General features: G+C 39.7%; 1 protein-coding gene across 1 annotated transcript in view; it reads left to right on the top strand.

The window, feature by feature from the left end:
• IPO11 (importin 11) overlaps window positions 1-26,634 on the top strand; it is a 1,257,051-nt gene that overhangs the window by 407,238 nt on the left and 823,179 nt on the right. Inside the window, exons 19-20 of the mRNA XM_029576426.1 lie at window positions 438-554; window positions 15,211-15,324. Coding sequence (XP_029432286.1) covers window positions 438-554; window positions 15,211-15,324 — 231 coding nt within the window. The remainder of the gene's footprint in view (window positions 1-437; window positions 555-15,210; window positions 15,325-26,634) is intronic.

Below are 26,634 nucleotides of genomic sequence, written 5' to 3'. Positions count from 1 at the left end.
CAGCTGTACCTCGGTATATAAACACATGCTAAATAAAATAAAAAAATGTTCTGTTGACTTATTCCAAGTTACCTTACACCATGTTCCATGTAATTCGTTAAGTTCCTTGTAAACTGATATGATGTTCCTACAAATACCGGTATTTAAAAACTATTAATTAATTAAATAAATAAATGTTAGCCAGTGGACACATCCCTCAGTAAAAGTGGTTTTCTTGTTTTATAGGCTTCCTTTCTTTTTACTTTATTAATTTACAAATTAGTTTTTTACAACTTGAACATTTACCTACAACACCATCATGTTTGGAGTGAGTCCTTCACTAGGAGCCTACTTGTCATACCACCTTATTGTTGTTGATTGTATGTCTTTATTAAATTGAATTATATACAAAGTATTCAGTTTTGTTTCATTTCAGTTTCTTCATTTTCCCCCTACAGTATCTGGAATCTATCTTCAGTCTCATCTTCCAGCTATTACAGAATGTTGCAGAATGTGACTCAAAGATGCAGATCTTGCATGTTCTTTCCTGTGTTATCGAGAGGGTCAACATACAGGCAAGTCTATATTTTAAATTATAGTGCCCATCCGCCCAATTTATTTAGCTTTATAATTCCCTTCACTCACTTAGAGATCCCCTGAATTTATCCAATGCTTTCTTGAATTCATATACTGTTTTTGTTTCCAACATCTCCACTGGGTGGATAAATCCCATATTGTTAACACCCAGTAATAAGTAGTGGCTTTTCCCAAGTCTATTTGGTTAATAGTTTATGGATTTCTCTTACTAATACCATCCCTGTACCATCGTCTCATCCACACGCTACAATTCTGTAACTCTGCTTGCTTCTGGGGGTCCTACATGTGCCATAGGAAACATTTCAGAGAGCGTTATCCTGGAGGTTCTGGATTTCAACTTTCTACCCAAGTGTCTAAATTCTGCTTCTGGATCCTCCCTCCTACACCTTCCTATGTTTTGGTGCTCACATGTACCCCGATAGTTGGTACTCCCCAGCACTGTCTAAAATCCTATCTAGGTGACCTGTGAGGTCTGCCACCAGGCAGGCAAATACCAAATGATCCTCACTTCCAGCGGCCATCCAGCTAGGTATATTCCTAATGATTGAATCACCATCTATGATGGCCGACCTAATCCTTCCCTCCTGAGCACAAGCCCTTGGAGACCCATCCTCAGTATTTGAGTATAGTGTATCACCTTTAGAGCAGATCCTAGCTACAGGATCATGTCTTGCTGCACCAAGTTCATGCTGGCCGTCCAGGTGACCATGCTCCTCCAAGGCAACATGGGGGCTTTCAGACTGGAGTTGGACTTGGCTGCTGTATCCCTGAAGGTCTCCTCTATATACCTCTGTCTACCTCAGTTCCTTCAGTTCTGATGCTCTAGCCTCCAGAGATCGGACTCATTCTCTGAGAGCCGGGAACTCCCTCTGCACTGGGTGTACACACATGTACCACTCACCAACTACTAGATAATCAACGGGTAGATGTGAATCGGTTATTTACTCTTTTGGATAGTAGAAAGACTATGGGGCACTCCATGAAGTTAGCATTGGGCACATTTAAAACTAATCAGAGAAAGTTCTTTTTTACTCAACGCACAATTAAACTCTGGAATTTGTTGCCAGAGGACATAGTTAGTGCAGTTAGTATAGCGGTGTTTAAAAAAGGATTGGATAAGTTCTTGGAGGAGAAGTCCATTATCTGCTATTAAGTTCACTTAGAGAATAGCCACTGCCATTAGCAATGGTAACATGGAATAGACTTAGTTTTTGAGTACTTGCCAGGTTCTTATGGCCTAGATTGGCCACTGTTGGAAACAGGATGCTGGGCTTGATGGACCCTTGGTCTGACCCAGTATGGCATTTTCTTATGTTCTTATGTGGCACTTGGTGAAAAGACTTGAAGACCCCCATCTCTTTCTTGGATTGCTGTCTGCATCTTAATATTGTTGTGTTCTTAGTTGATTTAGGTTGCTAAGTGAGTAGGGATTTGTAAGCTAAAGTCCTTTAAATTTATGTGGTGTATTTAATAATAATTCGACAAACTCTTGCAAGGAGACAGTAATTAATCTATTGATGAGGGCTGGGTCACTCCCTTGTTTTAGTGAAATACCTGATTGATTTTTGGTGTGAAAATGTCTCTTGTCTTCTTAAATGGGATAAGTCTATAAATCAGCTTAGAGGTGGGTGCGAGCAAAAGAAAGAGACATTTTAAATGAAAAGTAGGTAATTTCATCAGGCAAACACACCTACCTTTCTGCATACTTAGACCAGGTAAGAAATTATATTAGGGCCACAATGCCAGTATAATGTTGATAAAACCTGAGTATGAGTCAGCCTTTAGACCACTCCTGGTTCATCCTATTTTCTTTCATCTGCTGGGTTTTGCCTTTGAAGGTTCCTACTATTTTTCCTATTAGTACTACTCCATATTTTGTCTGCTTTGAAAGATGTAATTCTTTTATGCACTAGGTATTGAAACACTTCATGAGCAATACAAATATTGTGCATAGATTAAGGGTGTCAAACTGCAATCCTGGAGGGCTTCAAGCCTGTTTTTTTAGAATGTGCCTAATGAATATATATTTATATACAGAGCAGACTGTGACTACAGACATATCTCATGCATATTCGTTAGGGACATCTTGAAAATCTGACCAGTGTGTTATCCTTCACATTTGCAGTTTTACACCTCTGTCTTAAATGATTTTCTGTTTGTGTGTAGAGATCCTGATGAGTGTCAGAGCCTTTTAGTGGTTTTCAGAAAGGAAAATAGAAGGCTTGTAGTGAAAACTTGTATTTCTAAGAATTGCCTTTGCATCAATCCATGGTGTAAATGCACTTTGAATATTGATTGCAATTCTGGACAGCCCATCAAAAAACATAGAATTTGAAAAAATACCAGGAACAAAAATGATTAAGGGGATGGAACGGCTAAACTGTAATGAAAGGCTACACAGGTCTCTTCAGATTGGAAAGGAGACAGCTGAGAAGGGAACATGATAGTTGTTTATAAAATCATGAGTGGGGTGGAATCCGTAGAGTACAGTTATTTACCCTTTAAAGTAATAGTAAAAGAAGGGGACAATCCATAAAACTAACAACTAGAAGATTTAAAACAAATCATAAAGTATGTTTTCACTCATCACATGATCAAGCTGTGGAATCTGTTGCCAGAGGTTATGGTCAAGGTGACTAACATAGCGAGATTTAAAAGAGGCTTGGATAAGTTCCTGGAGGAAAAGTCCATAAAACATTATTAGCCAGCTAGACTAGAGAATGAGTGATTAACCAGAAATAGATCTACTTTTTGGAATCTGCCAAGTATTTGTGTGCTGGACTGGCTACGTTTGGAGACTAGATGCTGTGCTTAATAGACCTTGATCTGACCCAGCATGGCATTTCTTATGTTTTGTATTTAGGCTTCCTTTGGACAAGTTACGTATATACTCATCTATAAGTCTTTCATGTATAAGTTGATAGGCAATTTTGAGACCAAAGTCCATTGAAATGCATCGACCCATGTACAAGTCAAGATTTAAAATGAGTGATCTATCAGGAAGACAAGAATTCAAGAAAAGCCATCTCCAAATTAAAAAATGATAAGCGGCGACTTGCTAACTTTAGGAGAGGTCAGCAGCACGACCAGAGTTTGCTGCCTAAGTTAAATGGCTAACTGTGAATATCTGAGTTAGCTGCTTAACATGTAGCTAACTCCACTCTGTTTCGGCACTTCACATGTACATATGCACATACCTTGGGGACTATAGTATACGGGGAAAAATGGATAGTATGCATCGAACCAGCGTTTTTGGGCCCACCATAAATTCCTTGACTTATAGACAATTATATACAGTATCTAAATTTTGGGAACCTGTAAATTCATGAGGCATAAACATGATTTTGCTGATGGTGTTGCTGATGATAGCATGAGTAATGACATACTTACCATATTGAGCACAGAACAAAAAAAGTGTACACAAATGTAATAGATGGGTGAGTTCCAGAGGAAAATGCTTAGTAATTTATCTTTACTGTGCTCATGGGTATTATTTCCTCCTTTCCCTAGTGTGCCTGCCCATTTCCTTCTCTATTGCGTTTTCATCTTTCCCATAGTACCTACCCTCTTTACTTCCCCTTTGGAACCCTGGGGAAATCTACTTTAACTGGTTAAGTAGCTCATCAGCAATTCACATGGATTCTGGAAGTAACTGTGCAAATGTTTTGTAAATTACATCACAAAATATGATTTGTGACATTATAGTTGATATTGTCCAATAAGATATGATTTGTAGCACAACATATTCAGAACTCAGTTACGTGTTAGGGACTTAGACATTATGGTGAAACAATTTAAGGAATTTCAGAAATTATTTTTCATTATCATGTATATATTACTATTTGCCATTTTAATTTTGAAGTTGATAAATTTTGCTTTTAAATGTGAACTTCAATGGTATTATACGTGGAAAACATGTCTTTATGGCTGACTTTACATATGTATCTTTGAAATTGAGATTATGACCATATAATATAAAAGGGTAACACTCTTCATAAGAAATGTAAAGAAATACCCAGTCAGTTTGAAACTCAATCAGTAGGGAATATTAAATCTGTTAGAAGAAAAAACACCTCAAGTTAGGAAAAATAAGTAATGCTTTCATTTATTAAATGCATTGAACTGTAACAAGTTTGAAGATTTTCATGTAAAGAATAGCAAAGCCTTATTTATCAAACCACAGAAATGCTAGTGTGGTAGACTGAGTCCATTAACCCCCTCTCTTTCTTGGTGCTCTGAAAGAGATTGTTGTAAGAAAATATTCAAAAGATGGTTTGGATTTCAAATGTCCTAATTTTGGACATTTTGCCCTTTGTGGCCTATAATGTGTTGAAAATAAGGTTTAGCGAAAGCATTCATGTGCTAGGACTCACATTTAGTTCCTTATATGGTGAATAAAATGGAAAATGTCATAATGCATCTGTATCGCTCCATGATAAGACCACATCTTGAGTACTGCATACAATTCTGGTTGCCGCATCTCAAAATAGATATAGTTGTGATGGAGAAGGTACAGAGAAGGGCGACCAAAATGATAAAGGGGATGGAACAGCTCCCCTATGAGGAAAGGCTAAAGAGGTTAGGTCTGTTCATCTTGGAGAAGAGATGGCTTGGGGGGAGGAGGGGGATATGAAAGAGGGTCTTTAAATGTGAATTGGTTATTTACCTCTTCGGATAATAAATGACTAGGGGGCACTCCATGAAGTTAGCAAGTAGCACATTTAAAACTAATTCAGAGAAAATTCTTTTCACTCAATGTACAATTAAGCTCTGGAATTTGGTTGCCAGAGGGTGTGGTTAGTGCATGTGATTGTGGGAAATCCGAAGAAGTGTATTGATGGGGGGTGAAGGCTGATGTGCACAGAGCAGGAGAGAGACCTTGGGGTGATAGTGTCTAACAATCTGAATTCAGCGAAACAATGTGACAAGGCATTTACACCATGGATTGATGCAAAGGCAATTCCTAGAAATACAAGTTTTCACTACAGGCCCTCTATTTTCCTTTCTGAAAACCACTAAAAGGCTCTGACACTCATCAGGATCTCTAAAGCCAGAAGAATGCTGGGCTGCATAGAGAGAGGAGTATCTAGTAAGAGAAAGGAAGTGATGATCCCCTTGTACAGGGCCTTGGTGAGGCCTCACCTGGAGTACTGTGTTCAGTTCTGGAGACTGTATCTCCAAAGGGACAGAGACAGGATTGAGGCGGTCCAGAGAAGGGTGACCAAAAAGGTGGATGGTCTTCATAAAATGACTTATGAGGAGAGATTGAAGAACCTAAATATGTATACTCTGGAGGAGGAGGAGCAGCTGTGATATGATACATACTTTCAGATACTTGAAAGGTTTTAATGATCCACGGTGAACAACAAACCTTTTCCGTTGGAAAAAAATCAGTAGAACTCTAGGGGTCATGATTTGAAACTCCAGGGAGGAAGACTCGGAACCAATATCAGCAAGTATTTCTTCACGGAGAGGGTGGTGGATGCCTGGAATGCCCTTCCAGATGAAGTGGTGAAGACTAAAACTGTGAAGGAATTCAAAGGGGCATGGGATAAACACTGTGGATCCCTAAAGGCTAGAGGATGGGGAATGAAGAGAAGAGCCATGGAGGTTACTACCCTTACTCAGTAAGCCATCACATGGTTAATGCAACTCCAACATTGCTCTCTCATTCAACGGCAAGGGGAAATGTGGAAAAAGAGGATTTGCATTCAGACAACAACCAACAAGGACTGAGCTACGAAGTCTGGGCAAACAAAATAAGCATGGATGTAGCGTGCTTATTGCGGCGGTTACTGCCCTAAACCAATTAAGCCTGATACTTCACTTTGAATGCATATACAGCATTGCTCTCTGCTTCAATGGCAGGGAGAAATGTGGAAAAGAGGATTTACATTCAATCAACATCCAACAAGGCATTGATCTGTGCAGTCTGGGTAAACAAGCATAGGGGTAACTTGCTTGAGGAGGCGGTTACTACCCTTAAACATTAAGCCTTATGCTCACCTTTGATGCAACTCCAACATTACTCTCTGCATCAATGGCAGGGGGTGGCAGAAAATTTGAATGAAACAGTTACCAACAAGGGCCCTGAACTTGGTGGTCGGTGAAACAGATAAATATGGGGAAATAAGTATGGGAGCTTGCTGGGCAGACTGGATGGGCCGATTGGTCTTTTTCTGCCATCATTTTTGTTTCTATGTTACTGAAGTGTAACACTCTCCATTGTTAGGAGTCTGAAAAGGGGCAGCCATTTCTTCATAGCATGGTAGCATTGGATATGTGCACCTCTACAGGGAAGACCTGGTGAAGGAGATTCTGCCAGAAGAGATTTTCTGGAGAAGAGTGGCAACGGATCAGGGAAGGTGCTGGGACCGATGAGGTGCTCAGAAAACTGGATAGAGAAGAGTGGAATGAGAGTTTAGGTACACTATCTTAGTTATCCCAGAACAGAGTTGAAAAAATTATAATATGAGAATTGTGGTTTGCGGTAGCTATTTCTAGATGGAAAAGAAGCTGCCCTGCTTGTGGGTAAATAAACTTGTGAGAGTTCTATTCAAAAAAGTTTTCTGCTGCAAACTAATCTAAAAGGACAGAGTTGAATAAAAAGAAGGTTTGTGCTTTCTAATTGGTATTGGTGGGTTCCCAGAAAAGGAGGGTCCCTACCTCCGTGAACAGACACATGGAAGATGAAGAAACATTTCTGAAAAGAGACTGAATTTATTTTTTGTGTGCTGTTTCTGGAATCTTGTTTCCTTGCTCAGCAACATCAACAAAGATTTTTTTTTTCTTGAACAACAACTTGAGTGTCATTGTAGTGATTCAGGGAGAAGTTGGATAAAGAGAGAAGAAGAAACCTAGGGTGAGTATAATCCTAAGAGCCTTGAAAATACTGACTTAAACCCCCTGCGCCCCCCCCCCCCCCCCCAATGCTGGAACCCCTGGAGGTCATAGATTCTTGTGTGTTCCATAATCCTCTCCATGTGCCCCTGTGCCCAAGAGCTGACCAAGATGGGGGCAACATTTATGTGGGAATTGCCTCACTTGAAGTCTTTGTGTCAAAGGATATCAGTGTGGTTTGAACGCAAGTTATAAAAATCCTCATTTGGGTCTCTTCACTTTTGTGAGCTCAAATGCCTGATGCGGAAGGTCATTTCAGCTTACAGAGTTAGTGTCCTTAATGACTTATCCTTCTTGCCCTAAATTCCATATGCATTCAGGATTATCTTCAAGTAAAAGGGAAAATGACACAACATGAAGGAAACACTAATGGACAAGAGAACAAATTAATATATATTTGTGTAGGGAATCAGCTGACTTTTGTATAAAATGAATTTTTTTGTGCTTGTATAAAATAACAAATCATGTAACTGACAGTTCGAGCCTCCATAGACAGCTCATTCTCCAGTCGTTTGTCATTAGAGAAAACAAAATTCCTTACCCGTAATTTATGATTCTTGAAGATAAACAGTGCAGTGTGTCTTGCAACTCACCTGTCTCCCTGGAACGTCCCCTCTCCTACAAATGACATGTTCTTTGCACTCTCCTTTACCTAATTTTATAAATCTAATAAAAATTAAAAATATATTTTACAGAATTTAATCTTTCCAGCTGTTAAAATTGAATTCCTTAAAAAAAAAAAATTCACCTTGTGCACTGTGTAATTATATAAACCTTGTAAAATCACAACTTTTTGTTTAAAGACAAGGGTTCATCTATATTTCCTATATTTATCTTAAGCCCCATTTTGGAAAGTCATTTTCTAATGCTGGAATAGTTATCTTTTTGGGATTGGGAAATAAGAAATTTATTTTGCAGAATTGATTTTGAAATTGCAAGAATATTAGTAATGATTTGCTCGATAGGTTTTCAAGATATGCAGGAAATAAACGGACTTTTTTTTAAAGTATAAAATGCCAAAAAGCACTAATTATAAGTCCTCTAGTTAAATGTCTTGCAATCAGAGCACAGCTGGTGTGTATTTTCTTCCATTTCTGAAAGAACCCTCCTTTGTTTCCTCTGTTCCCTGTTGTGAATTATTTGTAGTATAGTTGCAGATCTCCATATTCTATTTGTAATTGTTGCCTGTTAGTTAAGAAGTATAAAACAGCATTTTATAGCTTTGGCAATTGATAAATAAAAAAAATTGTTTACCACATATTTTAGCAAATTGTGATAGGAATTTGTAGGCATAACTGATATTAAAATAAAGGTCTCTATTTATAAAGATCTGACTTTTCTTAGAGATTATCTTGAGTTCTAAATATGTTAATTATTTTTTTTTTAGCAGAATTATTTTGCAGCATGATAGAGACAGGGCTGTCATTAGTGAATGTGTTCCTGTATATGGGTTGTTTGCTGGGGCCCCTAGGGACCTATTCTCCGCCCCCTCCCCAGTGCAGGACCAGTTGGGGGCGATTGTATCAAGTCCCATGCTTTGGGGGGTTTCCATGGATAAAGTTTTTACTGGTTGTAAGAGAAATGATCACTAGCATGTGTTGCCACATGGAAGAAAAGGAGATATCTGTAGAATGACTGCCCATGACGAGGAGACATAGAGGTCATTAGTGGTGTGTCACTCTGTGTGGAAAGAGTCTAATTGTTTAGAATTAATCCTCAAAGATGGTGGGTGGTGGTGGCCCTCTCAGGTCAGAAAGTACAGAAGTCACAATCAAACAGATAACGTTAGGGAGAGTACTTGCGGGGGGGAGTGCTTGATAGAATTTAGAAGGTAAAGGAATGGGGAGAGTACTTGAGGGGGTTTTGGGAAAGGTGCCGGCTGCTTGCTGGGTTGTTTTGAGAGAGGGGAGGAAGTAGGAGAATGCTTGCTGAGTCCTTATGGTTTTTCAAAATTTTATATGGCTTTCATGTCAATCATAGGAACATGTTTAGGGGAGCCCCACACCTTAGCACAGAGGGTGTCTGTGTCACACATGACCCCATGATTCAGACATGTTCTCAGCTCTCCTCTGCTTTTCAGTATGAGGGGCTCCCCACCCTCTAAGGTAGAGTAAGAAAATAGTGAGCTGTGGGCCCCTCCCTTCAATTTATGAAATTTGTTAGGGCCTTCAAGATGGGTTACTATATCTATATATCTCTATCTATCTATCAATATATCTGTATCTACATATCTCCTTTCACTCGCCTACCCTTTTCACTCCCCTGTACTCTCCCACCGCTTTCACTTCCTTCCCTGCTAAAACATCTAGCGCTACTCCTTTGGCCAGCAGGGCCACTGCTCCCACACTATATAGAAGTGTGGGAGCAGTGGCCCAACAGGGAGCTCAAGCCCTGCTGGCCAAAGGAATGGCGCTAGATGTTTTAGCAGGGAAGGAAGTGAAAGTGGTGGGAGAGTACAGGGGGAGGGAAAAGGGGGAGTGAAAGGGGATAGTGCAATGTGGAAAGCAGCTACACACACACACATACCCCTCCACCTACACACACACACACACACACACACACACACACGCAGCTCCCACCCCAACCGGATAGGGGGCAGAAGAGCTAAGGTACAGCCTTCTTTGCTCCGCTGTATTTACTCCAGAGTCACCTTTTGCCCTCATGTCCCTGATCGATAGGGAGAGGGTGCCTGGAATAGGGCGCGGAGTGGCTTGCTTTTCTGCTTGCCTTGTTCTCTGACATCACCCCTTTCTCCTGTTACCTGCACAGGACAAGAGGGAAGGGGCTGGAATAGGGAGTACAACAGTTTCTCTTTGCTCTGTCCCTTCTGATCTCACTTTTCCCCTCCTGTTCCCTGCTGGAATGGGAGAAGCTGGAGCAGGAAGCAGAAAACTGTTCTCTAATGAATGAGATTCAGCACAGCTGGAAGGCAGCTAATCTTCAAATGGCCTGCTGCCCCACCCCGGATTTTTCCTGTCGTAGACACTGGCATATAGTGTACCTAGAAGCAAATCCAGGTTGCATCCAGCCACACACAAACTCTCACCCTCTGCCACCACCTCCAGCTACTTGCAAACTCCCTGCCACTCCCTCCTGTTATACACACATATCTTTTGCCACCCCCTCCAGCCACACATACACACACACAAACACTCTGCCACCCCCTTCAACCACAGATACCCCAACAACATGCACACACCGCATAACACAGCATATAAAAATTTTAAGATAAATTCAGTTCCACTTTATTAAATTCAATCCACGTAAAATGCCCCAAAATTTTAATTTTCCCTGCAAAAACACGGGTGAAAACTTACTTTTTATACCCACCAAATATACTAAATTGCATATTTATTTATACACATATATATACACACAAGTGGATGAAGGGTATTCACTAGGCAGCCCTGCTGCCAGCCAGTGGCTCAAAGTCCAAATTAGTTTCTCTTCAAGTTGATGAAAGCAGTTAACTCAAACATGCACACACAAGCACAGAGACCACTCTGTACTCAGACACCTAATACCTAGACAGAGAGAGAAACCCAACACCCAGACCAACGGAGAGTGAAATGGATACCTTGACAGATATAGACAGAGACCCCATGCAGACAGGCACAGTAACCCCATAGCCAGACAGACACAGAGCGACAGACATCCTACTTACAAACACATATAGAAACCCAACACTCAGACAGGCACAGAAATACATACCATACCTAAACAGAAAAACACAGATTGACATACAGACACAGAGAGAGGCAAAGAAACAACACAGGCAGACACACACCATACCCAGACATAGAGAGAGAGAGAGAGACAGGTAAACAGATCACATCACACATGAAGATATAGACCACATACAAACACAGACCAAAGCACCCCATACAGACACACAGGCCATATACCAAAATGGTAAGGGCTGGAAAGATTTCAAAAAACTTAAGTGCCAGCAAAAACTTGTTAGGAGCTGAGAAAAACTCCATCCTACCCTGCCTGACTTTTTATTTTTTAATTTTTGCTATTTTTACTAATTTTTCCTATTTGTTTAGTTTTGTATTTTTCTTAGTTTGCTCATTTTTTTTTCTCACATTTTGATTTGTTCATTTAACTTTCTTAAATTTTTTGCCTTTATTCTCTTTTCTCCATCTTCTTTCTCTCTTTTCCCCATGTCCTCATTCTCTCTGGCCTCTTTGCCCTCCACAATCTTGCCATTTGTTTTCCCTTGGCAGGCAACAGCTGTGATTGCTCTTCCTGGGTAGATGTCTGACAGCTGCAGGAGCTCCTTCCAGGCTAAGACCTAAAATGACAGGTCTTCCTAGGATGTGGAGCACCTCAATGAGTTTTCCCATGTCCAGTTTTGCTGCAGAATAATCAGCTCCCCTACCTGGGCCCATCACAGTAAAAGACTCTTCTCTCCCTTGCCTCAACCATGGTATGCTTATAATATCACTACATTCTGGCAGTTCTCTCCCCCCTGATGTTGCAGTGACTCTATTGTGCCAAATTCACCTGGGTAGATACTTTTTTCTTCTGAATCTGCAGTTAGCCCCTTCAGGACTGTTAAAGCCCCCCCCCCCCCCCCAGTTTGCTTACTCCTGCTCCTCAGGTCAGCACTTAAGAAGAGGTATATTGTCTTAACGTAATATAGCATATACAAGCCGTAAAGCCCGTTAAAACGGGCTACATCCCTCTGTCTCTCACCTCCCCCTCATTCTCTCTCCCCTCACTCTTCACCACCCCCCTCCCCCACCCACTCCTCTCCACCCTCCCTCTCCTCTCACTCAGTCCCCCCCTCTCCCTCACTCCCTCCCACTCAGTCCCCCCCTCTCCCTCCCTCCCACTCACTCCCTCCCACTCACTCAGTCCCCCTCTCCCTCCCTCCCTCCCTCCCTCCCTTCACCCACCTCCATTTCCTCCCGGCGCCGTAAGCGCGACTTCCCGCAACCCTCACCCGGCTCCATTAACTCCTCCCGCTCCTGCCGGCAGATCTCGGTGGGGGGGGGCGCGGGAGTGACACCCCCCCCCCGAGATCTGCCGGCAGATCTGGGGAGGAGAAGCAGCGGCACCGCGCGCGCGCGCGGCGCCGCTGCTTCTCCTCCCGCTCCTGCGGCCCCACCGCCATTTTTTTTTTCTGATCGACATCCTTGCCCGCACATGCGCAGTAGAGCTGCGCTCTACTGCGCATTTGCGGGCCGTCGGTCACAGGCCATTTATAAGGTAGATAGTTGTGCTCATAAGTTTATATACCCCTGGAAGAATTTGTAATATGTATAGCAATTTAAGAAAAAGTGAGTGATCAGACAAAACACGTCTGCTATTTTTAATGTTTCAAATGAAACTATTATGCATCATAGACTAGTACAATCGTTAAACAAACCATAGCAATAAAGGAAATAATAAAATGGTCCTTTTCAAAAGTTTGCATACCCTTGACTGTTTGGGCTGATAATATACACTCAAGTTGACATATTCAGTTGAGATGGCAATGAAGGGTAGGTATCCATACCTGTGTCTTGTTTGATTGTAATTAGTCTGTGTATAGTCAATGAGTTTCTTAGCTCTTGAGAAACCCTTGTGCATTTCATCCAGGTTGCGCTGACTTTGATGATTACCGAAGCATGGGGAAAGCAAAAGAACTGTGAAAGGATCTGTGAGCAAACATATTTCAATTTTATAAATCAGGAAAAGAATATAAATGATATCCAAAGATTTGAAAATGCCAATCAGTACTGTTCAGACTCTGATCAAGAAATGGAAAATTATGGGTTCATTAATACCAAGCCATGGTAAGGTAGGCCAAGAAAGATTTGAGACACAACTACCAGAAAAATTTGTCGAGATGCAAAGAAAATCTGTAAGCAACTTCTACTGAAATACAGGCTTCTCTGAAACAAAGTGGTGTGAGTATTTCAGCATGCACAATATGGAGATACTTGAACAAAAATAGACTGCATGGTAAATTGCCAGAAAAAAGTCATTGCTGCACCAACGCCACAAAACAGCCCGCTTACAATAAGCCAAACAGCATCTGGAGAAGCCTCGAAAATTCTGGAACAGAATAATTTGGACTGATGAGACCAAAATTGAACTTTATGGTCACCACCATAATTGCTATGTTTGGAGAGAAAACATCATCCCTACCATGAAGCATGGAGGCAGATCTTTGCTATTTTGGGGGTGTGTGAGCTACAGTGGCACAGGGAGTTTAGTCAAAATTGATGGCAGGATGAATGCAGCATCTCATCAGAAAATATTGGCAGATAATTTGTATTTATTATCAAGGAAGTTGTGCATGGGGCACACTTAGACTTTCCAACGTGACAATGATCCAAAACATAAGGCCAAGTCGATCCTTTAGTAGCTGCAGCAGAAGAAAGTGGAGTTTCTGGAGTGGCTATCAGTCTTTGACCGTATAATTGGGCCACTTTGGGGAGAACACAAATATGCAGTTCATGCTACACAATCAAATAATTTACAGATCTGGAGGCTTTTTGTGAAGAGGAATGGGCAGCTTTACCACATGAGAAAATAAAGGGCCTCATTCACAAATATCACAAAAAACTGAAGGTGTCATTGATGTAAAAGGGGGCAATACACGATATTAAGAACTAAAGGTATGCAAAATTTTGAACTGGACCATTTTATTTCTTTATTGCTATGGTTTCTTTAATGATTGTGCTATTCTGTGATGCATAATAGTTTAATTTGAAACACATTAAAAATAACACGTGTTTTATCTGATCACTTATGTTTTCTTTAAATGCTACATATTTTACAAATTCTGTCAGAGGTATGTAAACTTATGAACTCAACTGTATCTTATTATTTTGGTCCTCCATCACAGAGGGGGAGATTGGCGGTGGTCGGAAGTGACAGCATCGGTGTCTAGTGGTAGCAAAACTCTAAATCCGTCATTGCTCTTGATTCATTCCTTTTTTTTTCTCTTTTCTTTGTATGTGCACCTATTTTTTTTGTATTTTGCGATGGTTTAAGCTTTATTATATAGCGGATAACTTTACTCTATATAATAGTTAGAACTTACTGTAATGAAATAAATGTGGTGTTCCTATAAAATTGTGCCTACCACCAAATAATCCAATAAATGTGAGTGAATCTATGTCTAGAGTTTTTATTTAATTTGTAAGAGTTTCAATATATTAATTTTGGCTTGTCAACATCGTTAAAAAAAATTGTTTAATTGATTTTGAATATGCTAATTAAACAAATGCAAAAAAAGTACTACAGATAAATATGCTTTACTAAAGTTGATATGCTGAAGCCTTCTATTTGCAAACCCAGTTCAACATAAATTAAAATGTATGTGAAGTACTCATGTTACAAGTGTCATTATTTTAAATATTGTTTTATGTTCTGCAGAATATCTAGAAAAATATTGATTTATGGTAAAATAAGTTTGTAATGCCCTTAGCGAAAAAGTTGATTTCTAGTATTGAAATTAAATTAAATAGGAATACTGTACTTGGAATGGTTTGAGGGCATATTTGGGCAGTCTATCACTTTGTGATCCATATCTTTCTGATCATACATAGTAACATTCTGATACAAATATAATTTTTAAATGAAATAGCTTTTAAGCACAAAGTACTATGGCATTGTCACATTAATAAAATCACCTTATTGTTAATTAGTTGCTATTAAACTGTGTGCATCTTTTCTATTTCAGTAGATTCTGTTTTGTTAAATAGTTTATTCTTTTTATATTTTTCAATACAGATAAGACCTTATGTAGGATGCTTGGTGCAGTATTTACCTTTGCTTTGGAAACAGAGCGAAGAGCACAATATGCTAAGATGTGCAATATTGACTACGCTAATTCATATTGTTCAGGTAAAAATCTTTGTTTTCTTCTTGCTATCTGATTTATTTTCTTTTCCATATATATATATGTATTTTTTCTAAGTTGTCATTATGATTGAACACAAATTCTGAGTGAGTAAATTAGTATTTAGGGTTGATTAGATAACCCTGAGCTGATACTTGAGTAATCATTTCCATCAGTGGTATTTAATTTGTTTTCTGAAACAATTTAGGATAACAAGGATGTGAAAATATTTTTATGGCTTATAATTAGATGGCATGATGAAGATCAAGCAACAAATTCTGAATGGATTTGTTGCTGTTTTACTTCCATTTAGCACCATGTATGACTCAAATTGTTTCTTCAGGAAATTGGAATTAGCTTGCTAAAGAGAAGTTTAAGTAAAACCTCTGCTCTGATTAGTCAGTAGTAAAAAAAAAAAAAAAACCAAAACGAAACGAAACATACCTATCTTGGTCAGGCCTACATGTGTAATTTTTAGTCTCACTGAGGCATTTGTTCTTTAAGAAACTGAATGTCAGGATGGTACCAAGGTGCATTATTAATAACATAGTAAATGATGGTAGATAACGACAAAAATGGTCCATATAGTCTGCCCAGCAAATTGTTTTGTTTTATTTTTTTAGGGTAGAAAATACTGCTTCATGCAGGTTACCCTCAATCCTTTTATTAAGGGTAGTAACTGCCACTCCATGCTGATTACTCACAAGGAGAAATATAAACTGTATGTGAAACAGAATTTACTCCATTTCTTCATTTCTATTCTCTAGCCAGTAGGGATCCATGCGTTTTGAATTCTATCAATCTTCTTTTCTTCACCACCTCTTTCAGGAGAGCATTCCATACATTTACCAGTCTTGCCATATCATATCATGACTCCCTAGATTTGCAACTTAATTTTCATTGGAAAAGATTAGATTTTGGTGCATCATTAATTCCATTCAGGTATGTGAAAGTCTGTACAATAATCTCCCCTGTCTCTCCTCTCCCCCCAGGGTATACATATTGAAGTCTTATCTAATAAGTCTTTCTGTTCAAACCCCACACCATTTTGGTTGCATTTCTCTGGACTGATTTCATTCTGTCCTTATCCTTTTTGAGATGCAGTACCCCAGGAGAGGCCTCACCAAGAACCTATACAGGGCTATTATCACCACCTTATTCCTGCTGGTTATGCCTTTCTCTATGCTGCCCAGCATCTCGCTGGCTTTAGTCACCACCTTGTCACATTGTTTCGCCACCTTCAGATCATCAGATACGATCCCCTTGAGATCTTTCTCTTAGTCCGTGCACATTAGTCTTTCACCACCTCCCCAACAAGTACAACTCCTTTGAATTGCTGTACACTAAATGTGCATGACACTGAATTTCTTGGCATTGAATCCCAGCTGCCAAATCTTTGACTACTCATAAAGCTTTCCTAGGTCCCTTCTCATTTTCTCTACTTCAAGTGTGCCCACTCCGATGCAGATCTTCATAGTATCTGCAATAAGACAAATTTTACTTTCTGATCTCTCCATAATATCATTCTCAAAAGATATTGAATATAACCAGTCTTTGAATTGATCCTTGAGGAACTCTACTTATCACTGTTCTTTAGAGTAGGTGCCATTTCCCACTTCTCTGATATTGTCAGTCTGCCAGTTTGTAATCCGTTTTCATCACCTTGTGACCCACTCCTAGGGTTCTCATTTTATTCCTGAGCCTTCAGCAATTGACTGTATCAAAAGCATTGCTGAAATCCAAGTAAACCACATTGAGTATACTTCCTTGATCCTGTTGTATAATCACACAATCAAAAATGTCAACCAGATTTGTTTGACAGGATCTTCTTCAAGTAAAAATGTATTGTCTCAGATCCTGTAACCCATTGGATTGTCAATAGCTCTTTATCCTTTCCTTTAGCAATCTTTCTATTTTCCCACAATTGAGGTTAGGCTAACCAGTCTGTAGTTTCCAGCTTCCTCTTTGCTACCGCTTTTGTGACGTGGGATCATAACCACTCTTCTCCAGTCTTGTGGCATTACTGCAGTCTCCAGGGATCTATTCAACAGGTCCTTCAATGGACCTACCAGCATTTCTTAGAGCTTCCTTAGTATCCTGGGATGTATCTCATCTGATCCCATGGTCTTGCCAAGTTTAATTTTGCTAGCTCCACCCAAACATTCTCTTCTGTAAATGGGGATATATATCTACCCCATTCTCATCTGTATTCTTGCCAACCAGCAACTGTCCTTCAGTGTCTTCCTTAGAGAAAACCTATCTGAAATATTGAATATTTTTGCTTTTTCTTCATCTTTCTCCACACATTGCTCATTGACTCTTTTCAGTCGTAGAATGCCTTTTCTTGTCTTCCTTTTTTCTCTGTTATATTTGAAAAATGCTTTTTCACCATGCTTTTCCTAATTGGCGATCTTTTTTCTACTCAAGGTTTTGTGCTATCCTGATTTCTTTCCTTTTTCCCCTTCTGGTTCACCAGGTATTCTCGCCTGTGTTCCTCTGAATGAGTTCCTTTCTACTTTTTGGATGTGCTTCTTTTTGCCTTTATTTTCTCAGCCACCTCCATGGAGATCCATATCAGTTTCTTATTTATTTATGTTTTTTATATAAAGGTTCGTCACTGTGATGTGACCCTGATTTCCCCCTTTTTGCATGTGTGACACCAGGCATTTAGCCTGGTGCACCTTAACTCCTACAGAGAGAGAAAGCTGTGTGGGCAGGACCCTGCTAGGAGGGGAATAAGAGTGTAAGACCAGCTGGGATCAAGAGGCCCCTATGTCTCCAGGAAAAGTCAGCTCCTGTAAAACATCTCTGACCTAACTTAAAAGACTCCAGAGTGTGAAGGTTTGCTCAGCTATCCTTACATATGGTGTCACAAACTTCTTTTACAGGAAAACCTGGAAATGAATGGCACAGACTTGCTGGGAATTACTACTCTTAATGCTATTCAGTTGCTAGAATCAACCCTTCCCAAGAGACAAGGCTATTAACAAAGTTTGGGTTTTTTTTCTTTCTTTATTTAATACACCAGGTTTTTTTTTTTACTGTCTTGGCTAGAATTAAGGAATCCGAAAGTTGACAAATTGTGGCATTGCTCTTTACCACTGCCTCATCTAAAGTCAGTGGCCTTGTCAAAAGACAGAGTAGACAAGGTGGTGACCAGATTTTCCTGAGTTACAGGACTATAATGCCTTACTTTCTTCCTCTTTTGAAAATTGCAGAGGTGATAAACTCTTATTGTCTTAATAAATAATTGCTAGACCATTCCCTTTCGAACTTGAGACCTGGTGGTATGAAGAGCCACGCTTGTGTCCATGCCCTAGCCAGTCTCAAGAAAGAATGATATTTCCATTCCATTCTAAAATCAGGTCATGAATTTGTGTTGTGTTTACTACCTATAGAATATACATTAATATGCCCTAAATGTAACAGTAAAGATTTAGATGATTGTACATTAGTTGGTGAAATGTAGGAAACCACAGAGCCATTGCGGCTCCGTGGAGATTTTAGGGCCTCACCATACTGGCAATTGCTGCAGAGGTAAAAGGCTCAAGGATCTCCCAGTCTTCAGGAAAAAAAAAAATTGACAACCATAAACTTAAAGGCACAAAGCCCATCAAATATTTCAATATATGCAATAAAAGAGCAAAATGAAGAGGCACAGTTTATACAAACCCTAATACTAATAAGATACCCACAATAATAATTGGAAAAAAAATATGCACACCTCTACACACATTGCCTGATAGGACTCTGGAAGGATGCTGATTTTACTCTTTATTTCCCTATAATCTTAAGAGACACCAGCCCTCCAAGAAGACTGTTTAGAGTAGACCCAGACTGGATTTATTTTCTTTGCTTATTCTGTGATCATTGCTTAGTGGGTGTGGAGACTCTTTAGCTAAGTATTTAGGGTGATCTTTTGATCATAATAATTTGCTTACTTACACTGTGTCTCTTTCAATATGAGGATTTTTATGGTAGGTTTTTTAGCTTTATTGATTTTCCTTTTAAAAGCTTTGAATCTTTGTTAGTTTTATTTTGTCTGTGTAGGTCTTGGGCTTGATATGAGTGAATTTATTCCAGTTGTACTGGGGAGGGATTGCCCACTCTTCTTATCTCTCAAAATCTGAGCAGTGTAAGACAACACTCATTCAGGTCTCACTGGGGAATTCCTGCAACCCTTCCACTTGCTATAGGTGCTCTCTTTCACTTTGCCTGATTAATGGACAAGGTTCATGCTGTAAGCTCCCTATACTGATAGATTTAATTAAAGATCAGGCACTGGACCACCTGTGTGGTAAGAGTCTTAGATTCTACCGTTGGATAGTGTATTAAATTCCTTACACGTGCGGGATTATGTGGTTTTTTTTTCAAAGTCACAAATCAATAGCATGATGGCAGTCTTCTGTTAGTAGCAAAGCATTTCGATTGCATGCTTCCTCGTTAGAGATCATTGCTTCTCTAGAATTGCTTTCCGGGCAAGTACACCACGCTCCCTTTATGGTTTCTAATGTTATACTTTGTCCTCATATTGATGTAGATCAGCTATGTGAACAAAAGCTATCATGGTTAGAAGCTTCAGATGATTTTGGGATCCAAATCTTAGTGAATGTATGGATATTTTCATTCCACACAACCTTAGATAATATGTCTCCAATGAAACAATTCCTCCATCCTCATAAGAAAAATGCTCCTTTGTATTCCCTTAACTTGAAATCTCAACATAAGAACATATGTGATTAGTGCAGTTAGTGTAGCTGGGTTCAAAAAGGTTTGGATAAGTTCTTGGAGGAGAAGTCCATTAACAGCTATTAATCAAATTTACTTAGCGAATAGCCACTACTATTAATTCCATCAGTAGCATGGGATCTTCTTAGTGTTTGGGTAATTGCCAGGTTCTTGTGGCCTGGTTTGGCCTCTGTTGGAAACAGGATGCTGGGCTTGATGGACCCTTGGTCTGACCCAGCATGGCAAGTTATTATGTTCTTATTTTCTTAAGGACTGAATTGCACAGGCTGGCTAAACAAATAAGTGTGGGAGTAGCTTGCTTATTGTGGCAGTTTCTACCCCAACCAATCAAGGTAGATATTTCACTTAGATGCAGTTCCAACACTGCTCTCTACATTAATGGTGGGGGTAGAAGGGAAATAAAACCAAAAGGTTACTAAGGGCCAAGAGTAACAGATAAGTATGAGAAAAAAATCAAGAGCGAAAGCTTGCTGGGCAGACTGGATGGGCCGTTTGGTCTTCTTCTGCCATCATTTCTATGTTTCTATATGTTTTCAGTCTCCAACCGTGGCCAGCCAAGTCACAAGTACCTGGCAAGTACCTAAACATTAAATAGATCCCATGCAACTAATACCAATAACAGGCATTCCCTATTGATTAATAGCAGTTTATGGCCTTCTCTTCCAGGAAATTATCCAAACCTTTTCTATACCTGGCTATACTAACTGCTTTAACCACATGCTCTGGCAACAAATTCTAGAGCTTTCGTGCAGTGGGTGAAAAAGAATTTTATCCAATTTGTTTTAAATATGCTATTGCAAACTTCATGGTGTGCCCTCTTGTCCTTGTATTATCCGAAAGAGTAAATACCATTTACCCATTCAAGACCTTTCATGATTTTGTTAGACCTCTATCATATTCCTCCTCAGTCTTTTCTTCTTCAAGCTGAACAGCCCTAACCTCTTTAGCCTTTCCTCATAGCGGAGCCGTTCTATGCCCTTTATCATTTAGGTTGCCCTTCTCTGTACTTTCTCCAGTGCAACTATATCTTTTTTATTTTTTTTTATTTTTTTTTTTTTTTAGTTGCAGCGACCAGAATTGCACACTGTATTTAAGGTGCGGTCTCACCATGGAGCGATACAGAATCATTATGATATCCTCCATTTTATTTGCCATTTCCTTCCTAATATGACTTAACATTGTTTGCTTTTTCTGACCATCACAACACACTGAGTCGACAATTTAAATGTAATATCGACTATGACGCCCAGATCTTTTTTTCTGGGTGATAACTCCTGATATGGAACCTAACATCGTGTAACTACAGCATGGGTTATTTTCCCCTCTATTCATCTCCAGCATTTGTCCATACTATATTTCACTTGCCATATGGACACCCAGTCTTCCAGTGTCACAAGATCCTCCTGCAGTTTCACAATCCGCTTGTGACTTAACTACTCTGAAGAATGTTGTCATTTGCAAATTTAATCACCTCACTCTTTGTACCCCTTTCCAGATCATTTATAAATATATTAGAACACAAAAGAAGATATTCGAGATAAATTGTATTCAATGATAATTAAGATTTATCTCAAATATCTTCTTTTATGTTTTGAACTGTTTTTATTTATTTTATTTAAAAGGTTTTATATACCGACAACCGTTTGCACATTGTGTCGGTTTACAGATAACTTAAAAACACGGTATAATTAGGCATAGCCTTTACAAAGAACATAGAACAGTCAAAATAACAAGCAGAAAACTGAATAAATGGTTGTTGGGTTCGAAATGGGGGTAACAATAAGTTGGGAGAGGGGGATAAATAAATAACAGTAACAACGAGAAAACGCTATGTACAGGTTCAACAAATACTTTCAGTGCGATTATTGAGCAGAGGAGTTGGTAAGCAAGGGTGAGGAGGGGTAGGCTTGTAGGAAAAGCCAAGTTTTGAGTTTTTTCTTGAATTTGGGTGTGGAAGTTTCAGTGCGTAGGTCAAGGGGCATGGAGTTTTGAGCATGTTTGAGGTTTGATGTTCAGTTTGTGTATAAATATATTAAAAAGTACCAGTCCAATTACAAATCTCTGAGGTACTTCACTGTTTACATTTTTCCATTATGAAAACAGACCATTTAATGCTACTCTCTGTTTCCTGTCTTTTAACCAGTTTGCAATCCACAAAAGGACATTTTCTCCTATCCCATGACTTTTTAGTTTTCTTGGAAGCCTTTCACGAGGGACTTTGTGAAATGTCTTCTGAAAACCCAAATACGCAATATCTACCGGTTCGCATTTATCCCCTTATTTGTTCACCCCTCTTCAAAAAAAAAATCACAGACTTGTTAGGCAAGACTTCCCTTGTGTAAATTCATGCTGGCTGTCTCCCATTAAATCATGGCCATCTATATGTTCTGTGATTTTATTTTTTGTAACATTTTCCACGATTTTTCCTAGCACTGAAATCAGGCTCACTGGTCTATAGATTTCTGGATCACTTCTGGAGCCCTTTTTATATATCAGGGTTACATTTGCCATCTTCCAGTCTTTAGGTACATCAGATGATTTTAATGATATGTTAATATTCCTTGTATTGGGTCTGAAATTTCATTTTTGAGTACTTTGAAAACCCTGGGGTGTATAACATCCGGTCCAGGTGATTTGCTACTCTGGTTTGTCAATCTGGCTTATTACTTCTTCCAGGTTCACTGTGATTTGGGTCAGTTCATCTGAATCATCACCCTTGAAAACTGTCTCCAGAATGGGTATCTCCATAACATTTTTCTTGATAAACACCAAAGCAAACAATTTATGTACAGGCAAATTTTCAAAGGCCAGCACATGCAAGTACCGGGAGATACGCACCTGGGCGGGCCCTACGAGCGCCAAGCACATTTTAGAAATGGCCCGATTACACGTGTATCTCCTGTTACATGCAGAAGTGTCAGGCTATTCAAAAGAGGGCTGGGGGCAGTGGGTGGGGGGCATGGCTAGGGCCAGCTGGGACAGCACCATTTTGTGCTGTCCCGAGGAAGTGCATACCAGTAGCTAGCCAATGTGCACAATTTACTTCTGCTCTTTAGAGCAGGTAGGTTGTAAAAAAAAATTTTTTAAAGGAGTTAGGGTGGGTCTAGGGGTTGGGGAGGAGAAGGGGATAAGGACGTTCCTTCCCAGTCCACTCCTTAATTGGATTGGACTGGGAAGGAAATAGGAAAGGCCTACTCGTGTCTCTGCACATCGCTTTTTAAAATCCCCCCTTGTGCGTGCGAGAGGCCATCCACCCGCAAATGTGCACACAGATATTAAAATCTGGCGCGCATGTGTGCGCGGGAATCTTATTTTATAACATGCTATAAAATCGCCGCATCCATGTGCGCTTGTTTGAAAATCTACCCCTAAGAGTTTATGCGATGGCCTTATCTTCCCTAAATGCCCCCTTAACACCTCGATCATTTAATGGTCCAACCGACTCCCTCGTAGGCTTCCTGGTTCGGATATATTTTAAGACGTTTTTATTATGAATGTTTTCCTCTATGCCAACTTCTTTTCAGATTGCCTTTTGGCTTGACTTATCAATGTTTTACCTTTAATCTAAAAATGTTTATGCTTTTTCCTGTTTTCTTCAGATGGATCCTTCTTCCCAGTTTTGAAGCAAGATCTTTTGGCTAAAATATCCTCTTTCACCACACCTTTTAACCATACTGGCAATTATTTGGCCTTCCTTCCACCTTTCTTAATGCTTGGAATACAGCTGGACTGCGCTTTTAAGATTGTATTTTTTAACAATGTCCATGCCTGTTATACACTCTTAAGCCTATGTAGCTGCACTTTTCAGGATTTTTTCTAACAATTTTTCTCATTTTATCATGGTTTCCCTTTTGATCATGGTTTCCCTTTTGAAAGTTTTGTGCTAGAGGGAAGTTTGTTGGGCTGAGCACAATGAAGGAAACATAAAAATGCAGGTAATAAGGAAATTTATGATAAGCTTTTTGCTTATAAAGAAGCTATTGATCTGGAAAAAAAAGTTTACTGCTCTCATAAATTTCAAACGGCAGCTTCTTATCCATGCGAGTTTGGAGAGGTTCATTCAGTAGTACTTTCACCACAGCATAAGTGCGTTCATCTTTTTTCCAGTTTCTGTGAGAAACTGGCATCCTTTTTCAATCAGAAAATAGCTAATTTGACAATTAACCTATCATTCAACTTAGTTACTCTTCACCACTTTCTCCTTTAGGATTTTGCTGGAGCGATTTTTCTCTCTCCTCCTCAGTAGAAGTTTGTTCAATTTTGGCCTCCTTGAAAGACAATATTTGCTTAATTCATGCTCCACAGCCCTAATAAAAATACTCAGATCAGAGGTGAAGGACTTTATTAATTTCATAGTCCATGCATCTTTGTTCGAAGGTTCACTGCCAGCAGTACTAAAATCTGCTACGGCTTGCCCCATTCCAGAAAATCCAGAAGCTGATCTTTCAGATTTCAACAACCTCTACCCTATCTCTCATAACTTCCTATGTTATCTAAGGTAATTGAGAAAGTAGTTTAACTCAACTCTGGGAATAATTGACAGATGATATTTTGCATGAGGCTCAGTTTGGTTCCTGGCCCCAACAATACAGAAATACTGCTTTTGTCTACTTTTGATTTAATAGGAACCAGGTTTGTCGCAGGGTAAAAAAATATTTAATGGTGCTGCTGGATTTCTCAGCAGCTTTTGATATGCTTAACCACTTAGAAACATAGAAATGACTGTAGAAGAAGACCAAACGGCCCATCCATTCTGCCCAGCAAGTTTCACACTTTTTTTTTTCATACTTATCTGTTTCTCTTGGCTCTTAGTAACCTTTTGGTTCTATTTCCCTTCCACCCCCACCATTAATGCAGAGAGCAGTGTTGGAGCTGCATCTAAGTGAAATATCTAGCTTAGTTAGGGGTAGTAACTGCGGCAGTAAGCAAGCTACACCCATGCTTATTTGTTTACCCAGACTATGTAATTCAATCCTTGTTGGTTGTCTGTATATAGATCCACTTTTCTTCATTCCCCCTGCCGTTGAAGCAGAGAGTTATGCTGGATATGCATTGAAAGTGAATTATCAGTCTTTCTCCCCTGCCGTTGAAGCAGAGAGCTATGCTGGATATGCTTGAAGACTTTCTCCCCTGCCGTTGAAGCAGAGAGCTATGCTGGATATGCTTGAAGACTTCCTCCCCTGCTGTTGAAGCAGAGAGCTATGCTGGATATGCTTGACGTATCAGACATTCTCCCCTGCCGTTGAAGCAGAGAGCTATGCTGGATATGCTTGACGTATCAGACATTCTCCCCTGCCGTTGAAGCAGAGAGCTATGCTGGATATGCTTGACGTATCAGACATTCTCCCCTGCCGTTGAAGCAGAGAGCTATGCTGGATATGCTTGACGTATCAGACATTCTCCCCTGCCGTTGAAGCAGAGAGCTATGCTGGATATGCTTGAAGTATCAGACTTTCTCCCCTGCCGTTGAAGCAGAGAGCTGTGCTGGATATGCTTGAAGTATCAGACTTTCTCTCCTGCCGTTGAAGTAGAGAGCTATGCTGGATATGCATTGAAAGTGAAGTATCAGGCTTATTTGATTTGGGGTAGTAACTGTTATAAATCCTTGATCCTTTTGCAGTGTCAATTGGCATCACTTCAGTAGTTCTCCATTGGTTCACTTCATTTTTAACTAGCCACTCCTATAGAGTTCTCCTTGGAGATTCTAGTTCTTGCTTGGCTGCCCTTAGTTACGGGCATTCCTCAAGGTTCAACACTTTCTCCAGTTGGAAATAGGCTTCAAACTCTTTGTGGATGATATTCATTTCTTTTCTATTGATTCCTATTTTGACTCTGCCTTAGATAAACTGACTGGATGTTCTTCTCAAATTAATGCATGGTTCACTGCAAACTGTTTAGCATTGAACCTTAATAAAACTGAGATTCTGTTGTTCTCTCAATCAGAGATGTTCCTGATCACTGGTTATTCAATAATAGAAAAATTCCTATCAAAATGGAGGCTAGAAACTTGGATATTCTTGTAGACTCCAGGTTCTCTTTGCGCCTGTATATTCAATCCCTGGTGAGGTGATCCTGTTATAAACTTTGCCTACTACGGTCGATTAAACTATTTATAAATATTGCAGAGCTAAAGCTTGTTATGAGTTCACTAGATTATTGTAATTCCCTGTTCTTAGGACTAAAATTAACAACCCATGCATTATAGTTGATTCAGAACTCTGCAGCCCATCTACTCACTGGCACCCACTACATGCCCGTTTTATACCAGTATAGGCTGAGCTTCACTGGCTACCTATTGCCCAGCAGACCCAATTTTAAATTCTAAATTTAATTTTTAAACTGAGCAATGACCTTTCCCCACAATCTTTACCATGACCGGCTTTTTATTGACAACCCGTACTTTGCGCTCTGCTGGCAACAGACAATTAGTAATTCCTATATGATAGCAAATCTTTCTAGAAGTATCATGTTCCAGAATTTGTAGCATGGTAGGCTTTGCCTTATAAAATCAACTCCCTGAGGGGCTGAAAGCTGAGTCTGACCTACTACGTTTTCATAAAATGATT

This window comes from Rhinatrema bivittatum, chromosome 1 (assembly GCF_901001135.1).
Source record: "Rhinatrema bivittatum chromosome 1, aRhiBiv1.1, whole genome shotgun sequence".
NCBI lineage: Eukaryota > Metazoa > Chordata > Amphibia > Gymnophiona > Rhinatrematidae > Rhinatrema > Rhinatrema bivittatum.
The sequence above is the reverse complement of the archived record's forward strand: the minus strand, read 5'-3'. Positions and strand labels throughout refer to the sequence as shown.